The 27,856-nt window shown below is 41.5% G+C and overlaps 1 protein-coding gene across 1 annotated transcript; it reads right to left on the bottom strand.

Annotated features, from left to right (window-relative positions):
* LOC134632963 (transient receptor potential cation channel subfamily M member 4-like) lies at positions 1 to 26,515 on the bottom strand. The gene is made up of 27 exons (XM_065471580.1): positions 26,420 to 26,515; positions 20,566 to 20,627; positions 20,300 to 20,477; positions 19,599 to 19,779; positions 14,921 to 15,090; positions 12,651 to 12,828; positions 12,375 to 12,439; positions 12,040 to 12,273; positions 11,116 to 11,218; positions 10,912 to 11,033; positions 10,428 to 10,724; positions 10,209 to 10,310; positions 9,963 to 10,091; positions 9,279 to 9,408; positions 8,963 to 9,108; positions 8,121 to 8,233; positions 7,915 to 8,031; positions 7,749 to 7,789; positions 7,375 to 7,607; positions 6,939 to 7,054; positions 6,472 to 6,604; positions 6,192 to 6,378; positions 5,885 to 6,044; positions 5,606 to 5,787; positions 601 to 733; positions 445 to 508; positions 1 to 6 (listed from the first exon to the last, which is right to left on the bottom strand). Exons 1-27 carry the CDS (start codon positions 26,513 to 26,515, stop codon positions 1 to 3), a joined length of 3,678 nt encoding a protein of 1,225 aa, XP_065327652.1.
* Between the last annotated feature and the right edge of the window lie 1,341 nt (positions 26,516 to 27,856).

A 27,856-nucleotide genomic window follows, 5' to 3' on the forward strand; every position in this document is an offset into this window, starting at 1 on the left:
TCACAGCTAGAGATTGACGAGGTACAACACAAATGTTACGGCAAGGGGGATATACATATATATACACATATATATAAACAAACTGAATGTAAATCTACATGCTGCCAACAGAGAGATGCCAAACTGTGTTTCATTGCTCTTGTAACAGTGGCAATAAAGATTCTCTTCTGTTTACCCACTTTATTTCTGACCTCAGCCAACAAACAACTTTAGATAAACCCAACTTAAACTGTCTTTCTGCTGTATAGTAGGTGTTTTCCCCATGTTCCACCTTTCTTTCATTATGATAATGAAAGCTAACTTGCTATGTATTGCTTTAATCTATATAAAATACTTTGACTGTGCAGACATGCTCTTTCACAGCAATTTCACATATGTATGAAGAATTAGTCAAAGTGTATTGAATGACAAAGTGAGAGCTTCAGAAAAATGCTTCTGTTTTACCTGAGCCAGCATTCTGTGTTCAAACTCTTTGTTTTCAGTCAGACGTTTAAGCACATCATCTACCCTATATCAAAAAATACAAAGATACATTTTCTTCAGAATGATGGAGTGACACTTTCATTTTGTTGCAACAGTGGAGCATGAAGGTCTGCTCACTTGGCAGACATCCGTTTGAGCCTTTCTGAGTCGCTGCTTTTCTGGATCTTGTTTCGAGCAGTCAGGAAGTCTTCCCTCTGAATCGTTTCCCATGTTGATAATCTGTTAGCTGCCTTTGCTTCCAAGTCTAACACTGATAGAAGAGACAAAGGGTTAAAATTATTACCTTTAAGCTCACTCTTCGTGTTTTTATTACTGCTAAGCTGAGGTCAGTTAGCAAATAAAAAAAGAGCCCATTCTTATTTAGACAGTGAAATTTTTTGTGAGCAACTGAGTGATAACAAGGCAGCAACTGATTGAAAAAAACATTGTGGCAGGGTGTGGTTAGCGGTGCCGCTAAGGAGAAGAAGTGGAGCAGTGGGTTCAGGGCATGGTGATAGGGGAGGCAGGCTTGGCACAGCCGGTGAACCGGCTGGAGCCGGAGAGGAGAGCTGCTGCTGGTGGAGTACCAAAGCCAAGGCAGCAAACACCAAAAGTGCTATGAACACTGAAAAGTATATTCAAAGTGTGTGTGAAAAAATAAAAGCCATACTTAGAGCCACAGAGTCATGTTAGGTCCTGTTGTTTACAATGGTGCAGAAACCTAGGATGTCAGAGCCCCGATCTGTGTAGCCTGTGGGGGCGCCGCGGCCAGGTGGCTGCAGCCGGCCCGCCATGCCAGGGGAGTCGCATATGCTGAACACAGTGGTGCTAGATCAGTTCGTGGAGGGACTCCCAGCCAGGACGGCGGAGCGAGTGTTCTGCGTCCCCGGCCCTCCAACGCCCTCCCCTGGTCCAGGAGAGACTTACCGCGTACCGGTAATGTGCCAAGGGGGTACACACCAGCAGTGTTGGGAAGGTTACTTTTAAAATGTATTGCACTACAGATTACAGAATACATGCCCCAAAATGTATTTTGTAGCATATTCTGTTATGTTACTCAATGAGAGTAATGTATTCTGAATACTTTGGATTACTTGATATATTATCATGCTTTTTACAACTACATGAATGTACTATTGCTCTGTGATTTATTACTATTGCTGAAGGCTACTCACCATACCAATACCAACTAGATTTTTAAATCTTAATATAAAACTAGAAAATGCATTTTCTGAAGAAACTTCAGTGTGGATGCTGATAGCTGAATGTTTTGAGCTGAAATGAAATAAGTGTTGAAAGTTAAGTTAAAAATGTTGAATGAGATGAAAAATACAGAATTTTTTACCTGAAAACAAAAGTACAGAACTGTTGAAAGCTGATGTTCACACAGAAGAAGTTCAAAAGTAGCTGAATATGTTTAAAATGTAAATTGGAAAAAGCTGAGTTATGACAAAAGAAAAGTCATAAAACATCTGAATGAATAGTGAAACTTCATATTATTTAAATCACTGAGTGATTGAAATGTGGGAAAATCCACTAAAGACAGCTAAATGCTGTAGGTTTTAATCATCCACTCAGAAGAGATGATTCTAAAAGTCATCATCTGACTCCAAATATCCGGATCTGAACCACCTGTGTGCAGGAGACAAATCCACCAATGAACAATAAGCTTGAATTTAATGGGCCAGCCAGATTGCTCTATCCAGCTGGCCTACACTAACTACTGATATACTTATTACTGTGTGCAAAACCATCTCAAATCTGCCTCGGTGCACCTGTCGAAAAAACTGCTGCTAAATCCAAGACCCTAACTCCTGTCAAAATCATTTTTGAACAAGGATTCCGAGGAATTGTTCTACACAACAGTGTATTCTTTATGTTCCTGCTGTCAACAATGTGGACACAGGAGCAATTTAAAAAGTGGGGTCTTTCCTGCTGTTGAGACAAACTCCTGACTGAAAACATAATGTAGTTCTATGGGTATGTTAGAAGGTTATCCCTCTACTTGGATCCACACAGTTTAAAAAGTTTACATCTCTGAGCTTTGAAAGACACACTGTGGGAAAGAGAACAACGGTGGCTACGTTTTGAGGGTAAAATGATGGCTGTAGAGCAAACACTGTGCACACAGCAGCAGTTGAAACAGAATTTTTTAAGATTAATCTTGGCAGAGTTACAGACAGAGCTCATTAAGCAGGCAGGTGTGAGCCTGGTTGCTATAGCAACTCCAGCCAGTGGCACCACACACACAGACACACAGACATGCGCCTCTCCTCTGCTGCTTAAAATAAACAGAAAAGTGACCCTGAAACAAATGCTTCCCAAGAAAAAACTACAAGTCGCATTGACAAAATTCTTTCACCGTGAGCGCCAGCAATCTCCAGTCTACTGAATTCTCAGTTTCCATGCATGTGGAGTGTATTATAAGGACGTGGTGACAGTGTAAAGACAGCCTGTACTTCTGATTTTCAGACGAATTTTGAGAGCCATTTTAACATTGGACTCTATGGAAGAGTTGCAGGGTGAAGGCTGTGCATTGGTGGCATTTATGACAGAACCTTAACATCTATTACAATAACAATAACATTGGATGAAAGAGGGCAACGATGGCTACATTTTGAGGGTAAAATCATAGCTGTAGAGCAAACACTGGTCACACAGCAGCAGTTTAAAGAGAAGATTTTAAGATACATTTTTCCCCTCCTCCCACTCTAGCAGTTGACCTGTCTCACTCTAACCACCAACATTCTGTCCCATACACACCCATTATAATCTCTAAAACAGGTGAAAAAAAAGCATGAAACTTAAACTGGGGCTGAAGAAAGAGTATAATAGATATTGAAAAGATAAATACAAGTTGAATAGTTCAATGTCTTGGCTTCGTTTTAAAGTTTGAATGGTGGCACTAGGTCAACGTATGTGAAAGTAGATACAGTTGAAAGAGGAGTAAGCTGAATGAGGATTTGAAGGGTCTCCCCATTGAAATACATGGTAAATTTTTGTTGAATAAAGTTGAATAATTAAAAAAATGTAAAAGTTAAAAATGAGAAAAATGCAAGCAGTCATGTCCAAAAGAAGAGGAAACTAACGGTGGTTGAATGGTGTTGAAGAAGATATTCGTCGAAAAACGTACGGAATAGATAATAATAAAATACAAGAAAGAATAGAAGAACAATACTGTGGATGCTTAATCAGCATCCACACTAATGGGTAACAGTAGGGTGGACATTAGGTAAGGCTGCACTTTTTGCAGCGATCTCGTATAGAAAACTATTCCGTGGGTATATAAAACAGGTCCGCGGCTCCGAACCGCAATAAAGGGCTCTCTGGCTAATACGTCGGGTTCTGTGTCAGGCTCGTAGCCGAAAGCTAGTTTTACTTTGTTGTCTGGGTCAACTTTGCTAGCGAGAGACAGAGAGAGGCGTTGAAAGGCTGCTCAAACTTATTGTTTCAGAGGAAAATACAAGCACAGTGTACAGTCGAGTCTTAATAGCTTACTTACAACTGGGCTCGTCAGGCACTCTTTTTTCTGCAGTGGTTATTATTATATTTACATGCTTCCAGCTCCCATTTCTGGTCAGTGACAACTCGTACTTTTTGACTTTTGACTTTTTCTCCCTACCTCGCGCTCACAGACACATAACGGGTATGGCAGTCCACTCTCCCTGCAGCACGCACTACAATACCCATGAGGCTACATTCTTCAGGGCTATGCCTGTAACACTCTGCCTATTGCCTTCATATTAAATAATTTTTTGAATAATAATTTAAAAAAATATTTCTTTATGTCATTAAACGGGTTGCAAGTAAAGGTGACATGGGCCGTGAGATTGAGACACAGGCATTAGACCTTTTAATGTGTGTTTTGTTTGGGTTTCCACCGGCGTGGAATTACCAAAAATAGAGAGGGGATAGCCTAATATGTGAAACAGGAAAAGACCGCCGTGTAATCCATTTATTTCAACAAAGTAACTGTATTCTGAATACCACCTTTTAAACGGTAACTGTAACAGAATACAGTTACTTATATTTTGTATTTTAAATACGTAACGCCGGTACATGTATTCCGTTACCCCCCAACACTGCACACCAGGCTCTGGTGGATTCAGGCTGTATGCAGACCCTGATTATCCAAACCCTGGCTTATCCGGGGCATTGTTGGAGGCAGAGTGGGCGGAGGTGAAGTGTGTACATGGGGAAATCCACAAATAGCCCTTGGTGCCGGTGGAAATTAGATATCGGGGGGAAACGCATAGGCTGAATGCTGCGGTTAGTTCGCGCCTGACGCAACCCTTAATTTTAGGGACAGATTGGCCAGGGTTCGGAAAATTAATGGGAAAATGTGTCGGGGTGCGTTCGCGGCCCGTAGGGACATGACATGCGGTCTGAGTGGCACTCAGCGATGATGCGGGGTCGTCCGACACTGGCTCGGAGGAGGAGGAGGAGGAGCCAGCGGGGCCTTCTCAGGAGACCCCAGAGGCTCCAAAAATTCACTCCAAAGAAGACTTTCCACTTGAGCAGTCTCGTGATAACACGATGCTGGATTTAACCAGTGGCTACTGGCAGATTCCCTTGTCTGCAGAGTCCAAGGAAAAAATGGTCTTCTCCACTCCGTACAGTTTGTACCAGTTCGTTACACTTCTGTTTGACGTCCGCACACACCACCCGCCTACCTGGATGATCTCGTCATCCATAGTGACACTTGGGCGGAGCATTTGCAGTGGGTGGCCGCATTCCTGGAGTCCCTGAGGCAGGAGGGGCTCAAGGCCAACCCGGAGAAGTGTGCGGTTGGATGAAGGGAGGTACAGTATCTGGTGTACCACTTGGGAAGCGGGCAGATGGACAAAACAGCAGCCATCCACGTCCGCGTCCCAAGACCAAAAAAAGAGGTCAGGCAGCTCTTGGGGCGGGTTACTACCGCCGGTTCGTGTCCGGCTTTGCGGACCTGACTGGTCTCAGTCATGTCAGGTCCTGTTTACAAACATAAAAACTCATTTGCGAACACCAACTAGAAGATATTTAGGAAGTTATCCAATTCCAATCAACTGTGGCTTCCTCACTCATTACACTTATTACTTAAATATAATAAAGCAACTAACTTTATTACATTAATAAGAACAAAGAGTTCTCATCCAATACTGACCAAAGTGGTAGATCTTTACAGAGGGCACTTTATGGATGACCCTTTTAATAAAGAGGTTGATGTGTGAGAGGATAATGAAAGGAGGAGCCAAAGAAGGACGGGAGTGGTACTCAGCAATCAGGTTATAACGCTGGAACTTCCAGTAGGTGTCACTGTGTTCCTGCACTTTATTGAAAGTGTAGCTGTGTGGAAACAAGCAGATCAGAGCCACTGAGTCGAGTAAGACTAATAAGTATGTGAATGCAGCCAGAGAAACAGAATCACAGAGTTGTTCTTTACCTAAACATGGCAATAAGCAGGTTGATGAGCAGGATGTTGGTGACCAGGAGATATACGACTAGCAGAATCACTACCAGCCAGTTACTATCCTGATTTCTACATGGCTCTTCACCGCTCTCAATCAAAGTCACATTTTCTGTGCAGATTAGTTCTTTGCCCACTATCATAAATTAGAGATAAAAAGAGAAAGGTAAAAAAAGGTTACAGGTATGGCAACCACTGAATTTTTAATTGCTGTGATGAATTTTAAAAAGCTGATTTCAGTGTAATAACAATTTTCTTATTTGTATGCCAACTGCATAAACACTTGTACCATCCATCTCTTCCTCGATGGAAGATCCGTATCCAAAGATGTGCAAGTATGGCCTGTAGAAAACTCTCAGAAAAATGCGATTCAGGTTTGGGTCGTAGGAATAGTTCAGAGCCTGATTGGCAACTCCGTACGCCAAGACCCACACACCCAGGAAGAAGAGGAAGAAGAAGACATCCTTCATCTGAACAAGAGGAAGAAAAGTCATGTTGTTTCTGACATTGTATTATTAAACACGTATTCCTGGTGTAATGCCAACTGATGGTAACTTTCTCACCATATTTCCTACAATGATGAGTTTTGGTCCCAGCTGCTTGTGAATGGCAAAAATGTGAATGAGGCGAATGGTGAAGACCATGTAGTCCAAACACAGGACATCACGGCCAAATTCATGTGACCGGTGAAACATCCTGAAACACAAGCACAGTATCACTGAATCAGTGAGGTAGCAGCACCACCTGGTGGCAAACCTGTAAATTAACCAGTGACATTTGGTTGTTAATTAAGGAAATGTTTTGAATTTTATTGACTAAAAGTATTATTATTTAATAAAATAAAATTATTTATGACATACATGTATGACAAACTTAAGAAAGCCAAACAAGTACTTCAAAACACAAAACAAATACTGTGAGTTTATTAATGTTACAATCTTGCAACGACAAACTTAAATGTTGGTAATATTGTGGAAAGTTTTTCATGGATAATTCAGTTTAATAGATCATTTTTATTTCTTGTCAATACCTGCAGATTAGTCCTATAATGAACAGGCTGATGGCAGTGAGATCACAAATATTCCATGCATCCTGAATGTAGAGTCTGAAACTTTGATGCCAGGTCATCATCCCCCAAAAAAGTGCCTTGAAGAAGGAGACAAAATAAACTTAACAGATCCTCAAAAAACAAAAACTACACAACTTTAAACATACTTGATAATAATAATAATGATAATAATGATAATAATGTTTATGTGCATATGTGATATATGAAAAAAATAATGATTTATTTATTTACTTTTTGTGACACAACAGCATGTTAACCACTGTGTTGCAATGACACTTTGGAGATATTGTCTTTCTACTATGTGCAATTAAATAAAAATCAGTTCATTTGACATTTTATACAGTTACCAAACTTTTTGGTGAATCAAGTTCTAAGTAAGATGTCTCTCTTCACTCACCTGTCGGATCTCCTCACAAACAAGGGTGAACACCCAGAAGTACAACACACACTCAGCAGCACCTGGACCTGAGGGTGGTGGGGGCTTGAAATCAACCAACAGCACGTAGGCGAAAAGCAAGAGAAACAAGAAGTACATCAGGACGTTGCCCAGAAATGAGGTGACCGGTGCAAACCAGAACTGACACCAGCGTGACACTATGAATGGACGCTGTGGTGGTCGGTAGGGTACACCTGTAACAAAGATAATAAACATAGAATAGCAGGTGACTAAAATGACAGCATGTGGTGACGAGAACCACTTGTGAAGTCAGACTTTCTTCTTGTAGTGAGTGGCAACACTTATTCAAAGATGACTCTTTAAACAGGACTCACCTTTAATGGTACCACTCCTGTGAACCTCTGAGTCAACGTCACTGGTGTAAGAAAATAAATAAAATTGAGTTAATTATTAGACTTTAGCTAATGCAAAGCAATCGCATAAAAATAACAAACTGATGTTGTACAGATTAATACTGAAGAGTACAAGTAGAAATATTACTGGTGTTTGATGTCAGCGAAAGAGAAGACGGTGGTCCCATAGAGACTGTTAGTGTCCTGGTCTGGCCCATCCTCATTAGGAATTCCCTCCTCCTCTTCCAACTGATTATCTTGTTTTCTATGAGGTAAAATATGTAGCAAATGTTTAAAAAAATATATCAAAATAAAATTACAACCTTTCATCTGAAAAAAACGTAAGCATCTTACCTGAAGGAGATAAGGTTGGTGTAGCAGAGGATGGGGCAGAAGAACGCGAGCAGGAGCTTCCAAACCTCTGTGTTCCTCTTCATATCACCCCACCAGATCTGGGACAGCAGAGACTGGAAGAGAACAGAAACTGAGACCTTATCCATCAACAGCAGCTGATTTGCTCAACATGAAGGTGGTGTTAGGGTACCTGGGTCGTTGATCCAGTGTTTTGAATTTTGTATTATTATTGAAATTTCATTTCTTATCAGAGTCAGATAAGCCCTTTCCATTTCTAGTCTTTTGGTTTCCATGTTAGAGTCCTCTGTCTTCTGGTTTCTGTCTCTGTGTTCCATGGTTGCTGTCCCCTCTGTTAACTGTATCCCCTTGTCAAGTCTGCGTCTCTGTGAAATATTTCCTGTTTTACTTTGAAAATCTGTGTCTCATGTTAATGTTTCTAGTTTTGCTTTCCTTGTCTCGTTAGGTCTGATTTGTCCCAGCTGTATTTCCCTCCTGTCTTCCATTCCCTGATTGTTCCCTCTGTGTATTTAAACCCTGTGTTTTCCTTTGTCTGGGTTGCAGTCTTCCTCATTCTGTACTGTGTGTGTTCTCTCTGCCAGTCTGTTGGTTTAGTTTATTGCATTGTCAATTTAGCCAGTTTTCTGTTTCTCTCATCCACCTTTAAAGCTGTGTTTGAGTTCACCTTTTGCTCCGTAAGTCCACATTTTGGGTTCACCATTCCTGCCTGCACACAGCCTTCACATGACAGGTGGGCTGTGTTATCTTGAAAGCATCATGTTATCTTTTATTTGTAATGCTCATCTGCTATCATGACAACAACATGAATTAAAGATATGACACACCTGTACGCCATCATTACTGAAGAAAAGCCGAGCATCAGCGCTCACACCTATCTGAAGACAAGTGCTGCCACCCCAGAAAGAAGACTTCCTAATCAGCAGGGTGAAGGAACGGTGTTCATCACTGCGATAGCAAGAGCTGAAGATATCTGAGGTAAAGTAGACACAAAACACATGATAATGAGTTAGATAGGTTTGTTATGGTGTTACATCAGCTGTTGAAAGGAAAATTCAAAGGGCTCTTTGTGAAACGGTTATGAAACTTAATATATCTAAGTATTATAACAACAGTAGCTGAAAGCTGTAGTTATTGTCTCACCATGAGCCAAGTTCTCAAACTTCTGGGCCAGTTCTTTCATGGAGAGTTTGGTTTCAGTCTCTTCCTCCCGTTTGGACAGTTCTCTGAGTATCTTACAGCCACCAAGAGCACTCAGGACTGCCTCACCTGCCTGGAAAGGAGAGAAAGCAATTATATATGTTCAGATTAAGATTAAACATTATACAATGCTTAAAAATTAAAGGAAGAATTTGAAAACTCATTAGGTTTCAATAGGGAAAAAAATAATATCTGTATGGATGTAGACTGAGTAATGTGTTAGGAATGAAAGGATGCCACAATGTTTTCTGGGAATTAAAATTATCCACTTGCAGTTTGAATTTAGGGATTTCTTTAAATTCAGCAAAGTGAAAAAATTATGTGGTAGGTTAGTCCATTTTGCCAAAATGTTATTGCGTCACTGATCATTTATTTCTTTGTGCTGACCGATTTCTTTCTTTGTCACAGCAGCTTCTTCTTTATCCTGTAGTAAAGCAGTTAAATATATGACTCTGTTACACTGAGAGAAAGGGGAGTTTCACCCCTGCTCTAATTGCAGCTCATGCTCACAGATGTTCAGGATCAACTGGAAAGTCTAATTGCTTTATTTAAATAACAATCCATCCATTTCAAACCAGCTGAACACCAGTAAAACACACTTCTTGCAGTTTGTCTGAGAGCTTTTACCATCTCCCAGAAGAAAAGGGCCATCTCACTGCGGTTTTGCAGTACAGCCCAGAGGAAGAGAGAAGCCCAGGGATAGGGGCAGGGCAGGTCCTGATACTTGCAACGTCCACGCAGAGCCTTACTGGCACGCTTTGATGAATGAAGAAATAATACTTATTAAACGTCAACAATTTAAAAAAAAAAAAAAAAAAAAAAACGCTATAACCACAAGTACGCTGTGTGTCTATTTTGAAAAGTTCAGAGTACCCTCAGAGCTGTCCATTTGGATGAAGTGAACTCTAAGCTCAAAGTTTGATAGTAGAAAGGCTGGCAGACATCACCCATTAACAGCTCCAGGACCTCTGACACCTGAGGAAACACGTGGGTGGGACAACAGTATCAGGTTTTCTTCACATTCGTAATGAATCTATTTAAGCCTAATTAATGAAAAAGGACAAAGGACATCTCTTTAATTAGAACACTTACCTCAAAAAGGGTGACCTCCTTCACTTGTCCGCTCTGATTGTTATCTGTCGCCACTTTTGAGGATGAATTCTGTTGTTCTGATGGTGAGGGGCGCTCCACTATTGCCAGTCGCTCTGCTAGGCACTGCTGTAGCATTTGATATAGTAAGCTCCCATCTGGCACAGAGCGATAGAGGGTTTCCAGCCTGCCATAAGTTAGGTACTCCAGGATGTTCAAACCATTCTCAATGAAAAGCCGAACAAACTGAGGCTTGTCATTGATCAGCGCATTTGTCATTGAGTCCTCCAAATCTTCATACTGTTTAATTGGAGGAAGGAGATCATGTTTTAAGACAGGTCAACATTTTTTATGCCAAATATTTTTCTGAAAATCAGAATTAAACAGTTTTTCAGTCAAAAGTGTCACAATAGGCTGCATAATGCAATGTTTTGTATGAATTCTTCTTTCAATGCAACATCTGTGTGATGTCTTTTTTCCTCCTCGCCTTCCAATGGATTTCTCCATTGAAGAGTTCAGTCTTGGCAATGTCAACCCTGTTCCACGTTACTGCTAGTTTCAGCTCATCAGTATGAGGATTGGCCTCAGCTGATAAATGTTGCTTACTTGCTGAAAAACACAACACAAAAATTTAAATAAGGATAAAAAGTTTGTTACAGCTCTTTTGCAAAATTACAGCCTACTTACATACCTCCCACAAGTGTTTTAAGCAGGACTGTGTCAAAGTCATTTGGACTCTCGTGCTCTCCGTGGTAGACTGTAATCAAATGTCTGTTCTGGTAAATGCTCAAAACCTGGAGACAGAAGATGGAGCAAGGAAGAGGAATGACAGAGACATAATCACAAAATGTTTTAGAAAAATATTTAATTGCGCTTTCATTGCGCGGCCTCTGTGTTCTGATTAGGCAGAAAAAAATGAAAGCATGACTCAAATCAATTCCCAGTGTGACTGATAACTAATCAACACTTATTCTAATACTCTAAACTGAGTTTAAAACGCAGGGGGGAAAAAATCAAGAGCAGTCTCCATTTTAATCTAGTGGACCAAGGAATATGAATACATGTCAGTGCTGTCCATTATATTTTTCTTAATATTTTATTTTTCTTCTTAAAAACAGTAGGGGATTGAAGAGTCATTTTAATTAACTTGCTCCATTCTGTTATCATAAACAAGATGAGATTTTGATATATTTGATATAAAATGTCCATGTTCTTAATATAGTCTTTTTCTGTGATTAATCTTCTAATTAACTTTAATGGTGATTAGAAGCTGGAATCCTAAAGCTACATTAGATTTGTCAATTTAATAATTCCGTTCAATCTGTCAGGGACAGAAAGTGATGAAAAGATAAAAAATCTCGGTATCATAGTAGTAACTGTAACCACAGTTGCTACTGTGATATTATATTACTTGGATGTTAAGTGGTTATTACTTATTAATTGCAATAGTAATTGCATCGCAATAACTTAGAAATTACCACATTATTATGTTCTTGTTTCCACTTTGTTATTCTACCTTACCCCATCAAGCTGCAATAGAAAGTGCTACCAAAAGTCTTTTCTCCAACTCTTGCAAAGTAAAAACCAACACAACGTTTCTGTTGCCAGCACTCACCTGTTCAACTAGTTTGTCGATCTGTGCTTCTGAAAGAAAGTGCTTCTTAAACCGTTCTGCCACTCTGTCTTTAAGATCCACACTGGGACCAGCCTCATTGTTGCCTTCACCAGAGGATGGCACAGCTGGAGCTGAAGACAGGTTCTCCAAGACATCACTCAGGAAATCAGCCAAGCCTCCTGAGCCAGCCAGAACCAGCCAGGGGATGGAGCTTTTCAGAGAGAGATCCATTCTCTGACAGACATTACAAAAACAATGAAAGAACTGTTTAAACAATTTAAATACTAAGTTGCAATTTTTGTTATTATAATCAATATATAAAGCAGAGACTTTACCTTCAGCATGTCTGTTTCCCCTGATATCAGCATACAAATGACAGGGATGTTAATGCTGCCACTTCCTTTAAAAACAGATACAACAATTTTTTTAACACGTTCCAATCTTGATAAAATGTTTTTGTTAACTTAAACACAAATAACTTTCAATTAACTTTAGCTGAAAAAACAGTGAAAAATATTGTAGTGATAGTGTGTTATCAGTATTCAAATACAACTTCCCTTTTTTCTTTTTTTCTTTTTCACCGATTTAGAGTTTAGGGTGCCATCTCTTACCCCATATGCCTGTGCACTGCTGGGAAATGTATTCCTCCAGTCTGGCTCTGAAATCTGTTTCTCCTCCTCTGCGGCCTACACTCCCATCGTCCACCAGCAGGAAGGCCTGGTAGTTGTTGTCCAGGTAGCAGGAGTCCCGTGATATGTTTGGGACAATGTACTTTGCAGGAAAGCTTCCCTGCAGAAGGAGAACACTTAGTTATTCCAGTGTTTCTTTGCTTAACTTAATAATTTTCTATAGTGTACTAGAGGTCTGAAACTTTTGGATTTTAATAGGAGATGCAAATACAGTCTAGTCCCAAGATCATGCACATTAAGCACATAGTATAGATTTACCTTACTTAAACTCAATAATAAAAACCACATAATCTTACTAATTTAAAATTTGGACCTATAAAAGGCCTTTTATATTAATTATAAGCAACTAAAACAAAAACACCATCAAAAAGAGAAATATAAATCAAATCTGTAAGAGACTTTTTTGCACAATAAAGGTAAACATGATTCTTTTTAATGCTTGGAAAATGTTTAACCCTTAGATGCACACGTGGGGTCAAAAATGACCCCACGGGTTGTTTTTCTTCAAAATCTTTAAAATGAAAAGTTGTAATATATTCATATTCCAGGTATTCCTCATAAAATATGTTTGTAACATGAGGCCATTTGCATTTTTATTTATTTTTTCATTCATTTAAAAAAAATGCCGTTTTTGTATCACTACCCCACTCTTCCACAAGTGGGGTCAAAAATGACCCCAAGCAGTTCCTATGGAATCTTCTATGAAACTTTCATTCTTAGCAACTCTGACTGACCCACTTACACTTCTGATGGATCAAGAATTAAGTTTTACACAGTAACATACATGATTTATAGTCAGGGCTGCACATAAGTGGTCCGCGGGTGCGCATTCGCTGTCAAAATAAAAGTATTCCCAGAAATTCCGAGAATATGCGCGTCTTTTGTGGTGGAGGAACACCAAAGTAATTGCTTACGGAGCTTGCTTCTTTGACATCTTTAAGAGTTCTGAACAAATGTCTGTCCTCCTCCAGAACATCTTATGTACGCAAACGCGCATTCCAACTTCTTATCTGGTACGCGTCTTTTATTTTGACAGCGAATGCGCACCTGCGGACCATTTATGTGCAGCCCTGTTTATAGTTTCCTGTGCATTTCAAACATTGTCCTTTCTGATGTTTTTTTTTAAATACCTAAAGTAACATGGCTGCTATGAGGCCAGCTAGGATCCCTGTGGACCTTGCCCTACAAATGATCCAGGACGGATGGGATGAAGAGCCCATCGGAGGCACTGACTCAGAATCTGACATCTAAGATATAGAGGACCCAGACTACTGTCCCCCCCACTGAACAAGGCCAGTCAGATACAGAGGAGTCCTCTGATGAGTCCTCTGAAGAGGAAATGGATATTGAGTCTAACAGAATGAGCCCCTCTTACTGCTTTAGCCACAATATTCTGAATTAGTCGGCCAGGGCTTGCACCTTGGTTTAGTACTGTCTCCCCAATAGATGCATGGAAGATGTTCATGTCTGATAATATAATAGAAGAGGTGCTGACATACACAAACATGGAGGCATGAAGAGAAGCCACAGACAGGGGAAAAGAGTGGAAAAATGTAATCAAACATAAGCTCCTGGCCTTCATTTGATTGACCATTCTTGCAGGAAGTGAGAAGAACTGGGATGTACCAGTCGGTGTGTTTTTTGGGAGTCCTCTGCATAACCCATTGTACAAGGCCACTATGTCAATTCAAAGATTTGAACATATTTACTGTTTCTTGCACTTTGATGACAAGAGGACCAGAGCCTACCGACTGAAAACAAACCACATGGCAGCTTTCTGCTACATATTGGGCCTGTTCCTGGTCAACTGCAGGCAGAAATTCATCCTCAGTGATTGTGTTAGAGTGGATGAACAACTTGTGCCTTTCAGAGGGAACACCCAGCTTCTGCAGTATATGCAGAGCAAGCATACAAAAGTGATACAAGTGATACAAAAACTCCAATTTCTTAAAATTAATGAAAAAAATTAATAAAAATGCAAAGGGCCTCATGTCACAAACGTGTTTTATGAGGAATACCTCAAATATGAAAATATAACAACTTTTCGTTTTAAAGATTTTGAAGAATAACAACCGAGTTCATAGCAAAATGCATTGTTTCTATTTGGGGTCATTTTTGACCCCACTCGTGGAAGAGTGTAGGTATTGGTAGGTTGTGCATCCAAGGGTTAAATGTGTAAATGTCTGTACTACCTGAGGTTTCACCAGCTGCTCTCGCTTTTCCACAAGGCCCCATGGAGCAATGCCCAACGCTGCCACCTTGTTGAGCGAGACTGAAGATGCCGCAGCTGCATGATCTCGCACTGCCTGTCCAACACACCTGCCACCACCTTCTCGCAGACCTGTAGTTAAGATCCATGCACCTGGGGGAAACAAATAAGTGGTAAATGGCCTGGGTCTTATAAATATTGCTTTTAAACTTTAGTTGAGCAATCAATTTTTCATGCTTTTTTTTTGTTCTAATTTCTTTTTTTTGTGCTTCCCTAATTGTGCAAAAGCTGTGTAAAATGTAAATAAAAACAGAATAGTAATTTTACCATAATTTGCAAATTGCATATCTCTATATTTGATATGTTGTCTATAAATGGGGTTATTTACATTTTGCACATTATCTTAACTTTCTATCACCTTAGGCTGTAAATTATTTATTAAAGGTTTTGTTGCGGTTCCTTGAATTGGCTTAAAAATCAGACTAAATTCACTTGTTAAGTTGTAAGACTGTATCATGTTTTTTATACTATTTTCACTAATATAAACAAACTAAAGTTGAATGTTATAATTTGTTGTTAGAAATAGCAAAATTAACTTGATGATAAGGATGCTAAAACCAGAAGCAAAACAAATTACTGATCCCTGATTGATAAATCCAAATACACAACAAAGTGCAAGTCGATAATCAGATACAGAGACATGTTTATCTGTAAAAGAATTAAAAGCATACATTTAGACTAGTAAAAACCAAAAATATCCATAAAACATGTTTTTATATGCAACACGTTTTAACACCAATTTACCAATTCAGAAGCACAAAAGCGACGTGTGTGCTTTCGTCTGCCACGCCCTGTCCTATATCTTATCCAATAAGCATGTTTACTTAGCGTGAGGGTGCATGATTTTTTTCATTGCACTTCGAACATGTTTTGAAAAAAACAGCAATTGTGCCACCTGTACTTGGTACACTAGCCAGAGAGAAAATTGCAATTGTACAAAAATCAGGACCAGACCCCTGGAAGTGATATAGTATACTTTATTAGAGATTATCCTCTATCCATTAAGTAATCAACACTGCTTCCATCTTGAGTGTGAGCAGGAAACAGCTTTATTGGGGTTGCTGCGTGGCCGCTAATAGAGCCCTTTTCCTTCCAGTGGCCAGCGTGGGAGCAGATGCTCATATTGCTGCATTTTAAGACTCACGCGGGGTCATGTTTAGCCTCACTTTGGTGCACTTAATTTAGTCAAGATTAAGTTAAGTATAATATAGTTGGTACTGTCACGGTCCTGGATAGGTGACCCAGTGCTTTTGTATTATTATTGATCTTTGATTTCATCATGGTTTTTGACTGCTAGTGTTTTAGTTTCTGTTTTGTATTTCTAGTGCTCAAGTCCTTTTTGGTTTGTGATTTCTAGTTCTTAGGTTTTGGTTCCTGTGCTCCTCATGTTTAGTGTAGGTTTAGTTCTGTCTTCTTGTTCCCCAGTCAGTCGTATCTCATGTCACTCCTGTCCCTTTACTCCCTCTGTTCAGTATCAAGTCTGTGCCTCTGTGCATGTCATGTGTTTCCTGTTTTACTTTGAAAGTCCGTGACCTATTTCAAAGTATTCTGTTTTGCTTGTTCCCAGTCTTGTCTCATCTGATTAGTGTCAGCTGTGTTCCCTGTCTGTCTGTCTGCCATTTCCTCGTGTGTGTATATATAGTGTGTGTTCACCTCTGTTCCTCATTGGATAGTCTGCGTTATCGCTGCATTTTCTCCTGTGAGTCTTCTCCGGTGTTTCGTGTTTTTCCCTCTTCCATGTTTTCGTGTGTCATGGCTCCTCGTTCACGGTTTTAAGGTTTTTGTAACATTTTTCCATGTTTCCCATATTCTTTAGATTAGCTGCTCCCAATTTAGGTTTTGTTAGTTCCCTTTCTCAGTCTAAGTCAGCAGCACTCCACCCACACTATACACAGTGCAGGTAGAACACTGCTTTCCCCTCCTGAGTTGGCTGCTGGTTTGCCAGTCGGGTGGTGGAAGGAATACTTCGAGGACCTCCTTAATCCCACTGGCACGTCTTCCGTGGAGGAAGCAGAGTCTGGGGATGAAGGCGATGACCCGCCAATGTCTGGGGGCGAGGTCACTGAGGCAGTTAAACAACTCCTTGGTGGCAGAGCCCCTGGGGTGGAAGAGGTCCGCCCCGAGTTCCTGAAGGCTCTGGATGTTGTAGGGCTGTCTTGGTTGACATGCCTCTACGATGTTGCGTGGAGATCAGGGGCAGTACCCCTGGATTGGCAGACCGGGGTGGTGGTTCCCATCTTTAAGAAAGGGGACCGGAGGGTGTGTTCCAACTACAGGGGAATCACACTCCTCAGCCTCCCTTGGAAAGTCTATGCCAGGGTGCTTGAGAGGAGAGTCCCCCCGTTAGTCGAACCTCGGATACAGGAGGAACAATGCAGTTTTCGTCCTGGTTGTGGAACACTGGATCAGCTCTTCATCCTCTCAAGGATACTTGAGGGCGCATGGGAGTTTGCCCAACCAGTCTACATGTGTTTTGTGGACTTGGAGAAGGCATTCGACCGTGTCCCTCGGGGGGTCCTGTGGAGGGTGCTGCGGGAGTATGGGTGTCTGGCCCATTGCTATGGGCCATTCGATCCCTATACAACCGTTGCAAGAGCTTGGTTCGCATTGCCGCCAATAAGTCGGACTCATTCCTGGTGGGTGATGGGCTTCGACTGCCCTTGGTCACCGATTCTGTTCATAATTTTTATGGACAGGATTTCTAGGCGCAGCCAAGTGGCGGAGGGCTTTCACTTTGGTGGCCTCAGAATCTCATCTCTGCTTTTCGTGGATGATGTGGTTCTGTTGGCTTCATCGGGTGATGTTCTCCAGCTCGCACTGGAACGGTTCACAGCCGAGTGTGGAGCAGCGGGAATGAGGATCAGCACCTCCAAATCTGAGGCCATGGTTCTCAGCCGGAAAAGGGCGGAGTGCCCACTCCGGGTCGGGGATGAGTTCCTGCCCCAAGTGGAGGAGTTCAAGTATCTAGGGGTCTTGTTCGCGAGTGATGGGAGAAGGGAGCCAGAGGTCGACAGACGGATTGGTGCTGCGGCTGCAGTGATGTGGACGCTGCACCGGTCCGTCGTGGTGAAGAGGGAGCTGAGTGTAAAAGCGAAGCTCTCAATTTACCGGTCAATCTACATCCCTACCCTCACCTATGGCCACGAGCTGTGGGTAGTGACCGAAAGAATGAGATCGCGGATACAAGCGGCGGAAATGAGCTTCCTCCGAAGGGTGGCTGGCCTCTCCCTTAGAGATAGGGTGAGAGGTTCAGCCATCCGGGAGGGGCTCAGAGTAGAGGGTGTATGGGAGTTTGCCCAACCAGTCTACATGTGTTTTGTGGACTTGGAGAAGGCATTCGACCGTGTCCCTCGGGGGGTCCTGTGGAGGGTGCTGCTGAGTATGGGGTGTCTGGCCCATTGCTACGGGCCATTCGGTCCTTATACAACCGTTGCAAGAGCTTGGTCCGCATAGCCAGCAATAAGTCGGACTCGTTCCTGGTGGGTGATGGGCTTCGACTGCCCTTTGTCACTGATTCTGTTCATAATTTTTATGGACAGAATTTGAGGCCAAATCTGAGGCCATGGTCCTCAGCCAGAAAAGGGTGGAGTGCCCACTCCGGGTCAGGGACGAGTTCCTGCCATAAGTGGAGGAGTTTAGGTTTCTCGGGGTCTTGATCACGAGTGACGGGTACAAGCAGCGGAAATGGGCTTCCTCCGAAGGGTGGCTGGCCTTTCCGTTAGAGATAGGGTGAAAGGTTCGGCCATTCGGGAAGGGCTCAGAGTAGAGCCGCAGCTCCTCCACATCAAAAGGAGCCAGTTGAGGTGGTTCGGGCATCTAACAAGGATGCCTCGTGGGCGCCACCTGGGAGAGGTGTTCTGGGCATGTCCCACCGGGAGGAGGCCCCGGGGCAGACCCAGGACACGCTGGAGAGAATATATCTCTCGGCTGGCCTAGGAATGCCTGGGTGTTCCCCCGGACAAGCTGGAGGAGGTGGCTGGGGAGAGGGAGGTCTGGGCTTCTCTGCTTGGGCTGCTGCCCCCGCAACCCAGCCCCAGATAGGTGGAAGAAAATGAATGGATGGATAGTTCCCTTTTGCTTTTTGCTTTTGTAGTGTTTTGGTACAGCCGCCAATAAAGGCTTGTTTTCAGTTTAAAGCTTCTCAATCATCTGTTTGTCTGCGCTTGGGTCCTTATTCTCATCCACTCAACGCCATCTGCCTCGCCAGACGTGACCGGTACTTTAATGCATTATCACATTAATATGTGATTGCATTAAGACAACTTCTATATCTTCTATATCTTGATGCATGCTCAATTATCTAGGTAAGGAAACATTTCAGCTATGTTTTCATGGCTAAAAATGCTATGTCCAGATGAACAGAATGTGCTATTTACTTACATAGTTTTAAAAATCTAAAGACGAAACAAAAATCAGGTAAGGCAACCTGTTTTTTAAAAAAAAAGTTATATGGCATAGGGAACCGTCTGGAAAATATGATGGCATCTGCTAACCAACAATAAAATATTTCAGCAAACGGCTCACAGAAATTCCAAGCACACTGTGAACCTCATGGATGAGTTTCAGACATTGAAACACTCACAGATGCATAAAGTTTTTACCTGTGCTTTGTGACGCTTTCACAAGCCCCTGCCTGAGAACCTCCCGTACCCAGGTCTTCACCTGTGTCCTGCCCTCTCCACCCACAACAGAAACAACCAGGTTGGGTAGAGGGAGACCCCAATGAGTTGTCAATATGTTGTACACCACCGAAGGCTCAGTGCTCCATGACAGGCGCAGGAACTAAGTTTACAGATTTGATGAATTAAAGGAAACAAGCACATGTCAACAATGCCCAAAGACTTGTAAAGTAATGAACTGTGATCTAGTATTAAAGCTAAAGATATGCTTCAGTTGTTTCAACCTTTAAACTGTGAATAACACAGAAAATAAAAATGACACTTAACCCATTAGAGTCCAGACTAATTTTTCCTTTCTGGAAAATGATAGGAGAGTACGTGTTAAAAAATTTTGAGAACTTTCCCCAATGTGTAAAGGGGCGGTGAAAACTTTGTAATGTGGGTTCTTATGAGTTTTTAGCTTGTCACTTTTACCTGTACTGACTTTGTTTACTCAGGTGCAGCAGCAGTAGGTTGAAGGTCAGGAAAATTCAAAGTACTGACTACTACAGCTCAGGGTTTAACCCGGATTTTTATTTCACTCACTTTTACAGGAGTTTTCCTTTAAAAATACGCAGACATGTTAAAAAAAACTCTAAGATTGTAGAGATAAAGCATTTTGAGACAAAAAGAAAAGCACCCACATAGCTGTGCCTCTTGCTGGCTCCTGCAAACTGCACCTCTCCAAATGCATCAGTTGGTTGTTCAGAGGAGTGCTCCGCACTTTCCCAGTGCTTCAACACTGCTGTGCTGAAATGGTCTCCAAGAGCCACAGAGGCATGGTCATCTCTCGCAGCCCCACATTGACACAATGCACCATTACTGAGAGAGGTGGAGGCATAAATACATCACAATGCGGAGCTACTTAAAATAAAGACATGTCACTATCAAAAGGAAGAGGTCACAATACCTGAAGGAATCTTCTACAAAGGTGCTGCACACTCGTTTCTTGATGATTTTGGGGATCCAACTCTGAAAGCATTTTTTAAAAATATTATATCGTGATGAACTTATACACATTTCTGAGCCTAGTATAACAGTGAATTTGACCTTGGTATTGGTATTCATTTACACTCCACTATTATGCAAGTGGTAATGAAAGCTAGGTATGTGATGCTCAATACTGACGTTTTGAAAGTGTGTCGAGCGTCTGAAGCTCAGGTTTTTTGAAACACTGTGGTTCAAAACACCCAGGACATGTGACCATGACCATTTGAGGTACAGGCTGAATTTCACCCCAGTGTTGACAGGCTGCTTACCTGCTGCTTTTAGTAATGTAAGCAAGTAAGCCAAGGTGCCATTTGTATGAACAATAGTGATTTGGGCTGGACCTTGTTATTACTAAATTAATGTTTTTAATACTACTGCTTCTATTTATAACAAGGGGCAAACCCACATTTATATAAGAAAACAATACCTTGTTTGTCATTATTATTTTTGCTGTGGATTGAAATGACCAGTAGGCGAAGGAGAAAACAGGCAAAGATTTTCAGGTCTTACTCCAATCTATTTTTTCTACTTTGCTGCATCGAGTGACATCATCCTCACTCTAACCTACATACTGTGCAGGCATTAGAAGTATTCATAATGCAAAAGGAGAAAAAACACATTCATTAACTACAGAAGGGGGCATCTCTTTTTTCCCCCTATTTGTATTCCCACTGAAAAAGGCATGTAAGTTCATTATCACTAATTGTTTTTGAGCTAGCCGCATGACTGTTGGGGAACGACCGTTCGCCTGGGCCAGGCAACTGCGGCCGGGACCCTCAGAGGACGGGGACCACTTGCTGTCGCTGATCGTGCTTGAGCAGTTTGTGGATGGACTGCCTGGGGTTACCACGCGGTGGATCCGGTGCCACCCACCGGCGAGCCTGGAGGCGCCGTTCACCCTGGCCGAGGATCACCAGGCTGCGGGGGTCCCGGAAGAAGCCCCCTGCCCCAAGCACGATGGACCAGTTGCCAGCATGGAGCCCCACCAACCCATTTGTGACACTGTCTCCAGCCCAGTGGTGACACGGGAGGCGGTGGGGCCTTCTACGGAAGCCCCACCGTCTCCGTTGATTCACCCCATGGAAGATTTTCTACTGGAGCAGTCTCGTGACGACACCCTACGCTCAGCCTATGACCAAATGATAGATATTGATGGTCATGTGGTGCACCCTGAAGCCACGTGGACTCCAAGTACGGAATGATAGGCTGTACCAAGTGAGTCGCGACACTCACACTGATGAAATACAAACCCAGTTGTTGGTGCCGCAAAGTTGCCAGGAAATGATTTTCCAGGTGGCTCACTGTAACCCAATGGCAGGCCATATGGGATGCGATAAAACTCTGGAGAGAATAATGGCCCGATTTTATTGGCCAGGCATCTGGGCAGACGTGCACTGATGGTGCGCGTCATGCCCGAAATGCCAGCTGGTTAACCAGCCGGCCATTCAAAAAGCGTCATTGCGCCCATTACCATTAATGGAGGTCCTGTTTGAACGCTTTGGTATGGACGTCATCGAGCCCTTTCACTGGAGTGCATGTGGCTATCGTTTTGTATTAGTTCTGGTGGATTATGCAACACGACACCCAGAAGCAGTGCCGCTATGCACTGCGCAGAGTGTGGCTCAGGTATTGTTTCAGGCAGTGTTGGAAAGGCTACTTTTAAAATGTATTCCACTACAGATTACAGAATACATGTCCTAAATGTATTTTGTAACATATTCCGTTACATTACCCAATGAGAGTAACGTATTCTGAATACTTTGGATTACTTAATACATTATAATGCTTTTTACAACTACATGAATGTACTATTGCTGTGTGAATTATTACTATTACTGAAGGTTACTCGCCATACCAATACCAACTAGAGTTTTAAATCTTGATATAAAATGAGTAACAAACTATTTCGCGCATATAAAACAGGTCCGCGGCTCCGAACCGTAGTAAAGGGACCTCTGGCTAATACCTCGGGTTCCGTGTCAGGCTCGTAGCCGAAAACTAGCTTTACTTTGTTGTCTGGGTCAACTTTGCTAGCGAGAGACAGAGAGGGGCGTTGAAAGGCTGCTCCAACTCAAACTTATTGTTTCTGAGGAAAATACAAACACAGTGTACAGTCGAGTCTTAATAGCTTATGTTGGGTCTGCGCTTCCACAGGCCCCGCTAGTTTAGAAACTTATTCCTCATGAAGAAAGCAAGACAATCAGCGAACGATATATTTTGCTTGCGCAAGGGAGGCCCCGGTCGGTGTCTCAGAAAAGCACTTCGAATCCTACCACAGACGACCTCAACTCAGGCCTCCGCTCGCCGCCTTTTATTGAAAAAACAGTTACAATACACACAATAGTTTACACAAGCACCTCCCCTCGTAAACCCCCCTTGGTTACAAAAGATAAGGCACTGTGTGTGTATGTGTGTGCACGTGAGTGAGTGTGTGCGAGAATGTGTGTGTGTGTGTGTGTGTGTACGTGAGTGTGTGAGAATGTGTGATCTGCTGCTCACCAAAAGGGTCATAAAAGCAGGAAGCTTACAACACAAGAAACAGATCTTTCAGATAGGATGTGCTTACAATAAAACCTCCCCCAGCACCAGAGTGGCTGGAGAGGTAGTCAGAGACAAAGGAATGTCTTTGATCATACAGTTTGAAACAATGTAGAGATGGTAAGCATAAAAATGACAACATTTAACAATTCATTTTAACACCCCTTTTGGCTGCAGTGGTTATTATTATATTTACATGCTTCCATCTCCCGTTTCTGGTCAGTGACAACTCGTATTTTTCGACTCTCCTTTTTCTCCCTCCTCGCGCTCACAGACACATAACGGGTATGGCAGTCCACTCTCCCTGCAGCACGCACTACAATACCCATGAGGCTACATTCTTCAGGGCTATGCCTATAACACTCTGCCTATTGCCTTCATATTAAATAATATTTTGAATAATAATTTAAAAAATATTTCTTCATGTCATTATGCGGGCCGCAAGCAGAGGTGACATGGGCCGTGAGATTGAGACACAGGCATTAGACCTGTTAATGTGTGCTTTGTTTGGGTTTCCACCGGCGTGGAATTACCAAAAATAGAGAGGGCATAGCCTAACATATGAAACAGGAAAAGGCCGCCGTGAATCCATTTATTTCAACAAAGTAACTGAATACCACCTTTTTAAACGGTAACTGTAACAGAATACAGTTACTCGTATTTGTAGTGCAGAAAGTACTGTGTTGCTATAAAAATGCAGAGAAAAAGGAGATTAACAATGGAAGAGAAATGGACCATCATAACACTTAAAAATATAGGTCTTTCCTACAGAGAAATTGCAAACAGTCAGGGTGTCAGTGAGTACAGTTTCCGTAAAACATCAAAAGGCACTCAGAAACTGGGGGAAACTCTCATAGGAAGAGGTCTGGCAGACCCAAAGCCACAACTACATCAGAGGACAAGTTTCCGAGAGTTAACAGCTTGCTTGATAGGTGGACAACAGGACAACAGCTTAAAGCAGAGCTTAATAGTGGTCGTAGTAAGCAAGTTTCAGTTTCAACTGTGAAGGGAAGACTTTGAGCTGCAGGTTTGACAGGACAAGTTGCAGCAAGAAAGCCATTGCTAAGATGTCAGACGAAGACAAAAAAGCTTGTCTGGGCCATGAAACACCACCATTGGACTACTGAAGACTGGAAGAAAGTATTATGGACTGATGGATTAAAATCTGAAATCTTCGATTCATCACACAGAATCTTTGTATGCCATTGAGTAGGCAAAAGGATGGTTCCACAGTGTGTGGCATCAACTATCAAACATGGAGGAGGAAGTGTGATGGTCGGGGCTGTTTTGCTGGATCCAGAGTTGGTAACTTGTACAGATTGAGAGGCACCCTGCAACAAAATGGCTACCACAGCATACTGCAGCACCATGCAGTACCCTCTGGTATGTGCCTAGTTGGTCAGGGGTTCATCCTACAGCAAGATAATGACCCAAAACATAAGTCTGAGCTATTCCAGAAGTACCTCCAGTAAAAAGAACAAGATGGTAAGCTTGAAAACATGGAGTGGCCAGCACAGTCTCCAGACTTAAATCCCAACAAGCTGGTTTGGGATGAACTGGACAGAAGAGTGAACGCAAAGGAACCATTATTAATTTCTGTAACTTATTTGTGTCCATAGATGGGCAGTAAAAATGTGACAAAGCTGAAAACAGGGTTATTTTTTCCTCATCGCTTTCATTTTGGTCACCCACTGCTGCGCTTGGCCCTGGAGTGTCCTCAAGGAGAGAGGAAATTAGGACAGGAGGCCTAATGGAAGGCCTCTGTCCTATCACCTCATCCATGAGGGCAAACCAGGGCCAGGTAGCAGCAGTGGGCTTCCCACTGACTCCCTCACCTGACCCTGGACACTTGCAATCCTAAAGGCAGAGGAAATCAAAAATGACAGAAGACAAATAAAAACAACACAACAACTCTTAGTAAATGTACATTCATTAACTCATGTTCTTAAGAATTATCCTCTTGATAACACACATACATACTTTGTATTTTTTTTTTAAGTTTTCCCATTTTTTTCTGGCCTGCAAGGGGGTGACTTTCCCCTGCAGGCCCATCTTCTCCAGAATTGTCCTGATCACACACAAAAACTAAGAGAAGAGAGAAAACCATGGTTAATCCCTAAATCCAAAAGTTTTCACAGCAGAACACAAGAGGAATACCGTCTGGACATCACAGGTTCTGTACAGCATGAGGGTTAATAAAACCATACTTATATGAATATGATGTGTAAATTGATTGATTCTTGTACCTCCAAAGGTGATCATTTTCTCTTCTCATTTTAATAAATTGAGCCGTTTGGTCTTTGTTCCCTAAAAAATATCACCAAAAGGTTAATGTGAAAAAATAAAAATTAAGGACACACCCGACCCATCCTTCAAATGGGGGGGGAGGGGGGGGGAGTCATTTGCCACATTTGGAGGACTCTCGAATTTGGACAGCCTTCATCGCGTCGCTGTGACATAATCGCCTACAAATGCAGCCATCGAAGCATGCTACCCCTGAATTCAGACACAGCCAGCGTGAGCATATGGTGGATATCGAGAATGAATGACAGTCATGATTATGGTCTTTGGGAGGGAAAAGGAACCTGTGAGATTAGCAGCAGTGAATGTGGAGATGAGTGTCAGATTGTTTTGAAACCTTGATACAATTATTGCAGAACTGCATTGAAAGTGTCAGTGTTTCACAGAACTTTTCTTTGCCAATCAATAATGTGAGCGCATCTTCCCCACAGGCCTTTTTACTGAAAAAGCTGCTAAACACCTTGGCAGCTAAATGGAATTGAATGCACCCATCATTAATGTTATTAGTAAAGATGATGAAGCGCTTAATTGCATTCTTATGGTTATGATGCTATTTGTGTGCTAGTAGACATAAGTTAGGCTCTTACACTTTGCTTTCCATTTTTTCTGTTAAGTAAAGGTTAATAAACTGCTATGGAAATGTCTCACTGAACCTGTTTCTATTTTTAAAGCTTGCTTTATGATCTACCAGTTAGACAAGTTTTACATCAACAAATTACATTGGAACTAATAGCTGTTCATTCTCGTGCAAGTTTGCAAAGCTGTTGAGCGTGGTTTCTGAAGAAGTTTGGACAGCTTGTCGTCACTGTTAACTTAAAAACATTCTTTACATTGAGCTCTTTCTTTAGATTTCTTTAGGTTTTTTTCTCTTTTGTTTTGGTTTTTGCCAACATGCCACCATAATATCACAACAGCAGTTAGTGAAGCTGACCTACCTGGCTCTTCTCTGTTTGGCAGATATTGTCAGTGTTGTCGCCTCTATCTCCTTCTTCTATTCTTACTCCTTCTTCTTCTGCTCCCGTATCATTCATGTTTCTCCTTCAGTCGTTCTCAGTGAGAAATGTGTGCAAAAGGACTAAAACTGTTTATTCCTGACGATTTTACACCTTGTTTCCTACTGCTGAACCCCATTCCCTGCCACTCCTGTCACTCAGTGTGCAAAAAGAAAAGTAAGCGCAGCCAGGACTAAGGTAATCGTGTGGTTTCCAGAGTCAAACAGTTCCTCCAAACTTTGAAAACAAGAAAAGCTGGTCAAAACCACAAACTACTCAGACATGGAGTCTGAGCTGGTCTAGTGTTTATTGCAATACTTCCTCATTCAATTACCTCGTCTATGGCATCTGATGTGGGGAAACTGAAAACCTTGAATGACACAACTGACACAGTATCAATAAATGTGTCAGCAGCGCCACCTGGTGGCAAACTTGTAAATTATATTTATATACGTTTATATATATGTTCATATGCATACTAATACATGTACTTTGAAGCCTCTTAATTTTGTGTATAACAGTTTATGATACAATGTTTAAACAAGTATAACAAACATAATATAACATAAATAATTATTCATATATCAAATATTTTAATTTGAATGGAAAAAAATTCTGGAGCTTTCAGCTGGTACCTACATAAAAGTAAATATGGTAAAATTAAAATTTAAAATTAGGAATGATGAAAAGGGGATCCTTTCACATGGTGCAATTGGTAGTCTTATACAAGATGGTAACCCTAAAGCCCTAACCCAACCCAAACCCTAACACTACAAGTATTAGAAGCTGCAAGAATTTTAATATGATAATAATATGCTGCAATGTTGTGTTTTAATATCACGTTTTATATTTTAAGATGACCCTGAATTAAATCTGGTGTCTCTTGAAAAGGAGATTTTGATCTCAGTGAGATTACATTTTTAAAAATTAAAAAGGCTTTAATTACAATAATAATTAAAAAAAAATGAAAAGGATTTTCTCTGTGCTGTCATTTCAAAGAAAAGCTAAAAATCCAAAGTATAAGATTTTAATTTAAGACATATTATTTCATTTTCTGTGTTTGTTAAGTCATATGAAATCAGTCATAAATGAAAAAAGATTTACTTACTTATTTATTTATTTAGTGTCCATCTTGAATTTAATGCTTGTGACATGACAGCATGTTAACCACTGTGTTGAAATGACACTTTAGAGATATCGTCTTTCTACTTTGTGCAATTAGATAAAAGATTTCAATTAAGTGCATGTTATTGCATTCAGTTGTTCACTTGACATTTTATACAGTTACCAAAGTTTCTGGCGAATCAAGTTCTAAGTAAGATGTCTCTCTTCACTCACCTGTCGGGACTCCTCATAAACGATGGTCAATACCCAGAAGTA

The sequence above is a fragment of the Pelmatolapia mariae genome, linkage group LG8, assembly GCF_036321145.2.
Source record: "Pelmatolapia mariae isolate MD_Pm_ZW linkage group LG8, Pm_UMD_F_2, whole genome shotgun sequence".
NCBI lineage: Eukaryota > Metazoa > Chordata > Actinopteri > Cichliformes > Cichlidae > Pelmatolapia > Pelmatolapia mariae.

What these genes read in the sequence shown, in the direction of transcription:
- LOC134632963 (XM_065471580.1), bottom strand. Translation starts at nt 26,515, where the DNA reads ATGAATGATACGGGAGCAGAAGAAGAAGGAGTAAGAATAGAAGAAGGA. An exon ending in CCAAATGGACAGCTCTGAGG is followed by an intron (nt 10,092 to 10,208) that starts GTACTCTGAACT and finishes CATTCATCAAAG; the next exon opens with CGTGCCAGTAAGGCTCTGCG. An exon ending in CCCTTTTCTTCTGGGAGATG is followed by an intron (nt 9,409 to 9,962) that starts GTAAAAGCTCTC and finishes TCTCCTTTCCAG; the next exon opens with GCAGGTGAGGCAGTCCTGAG.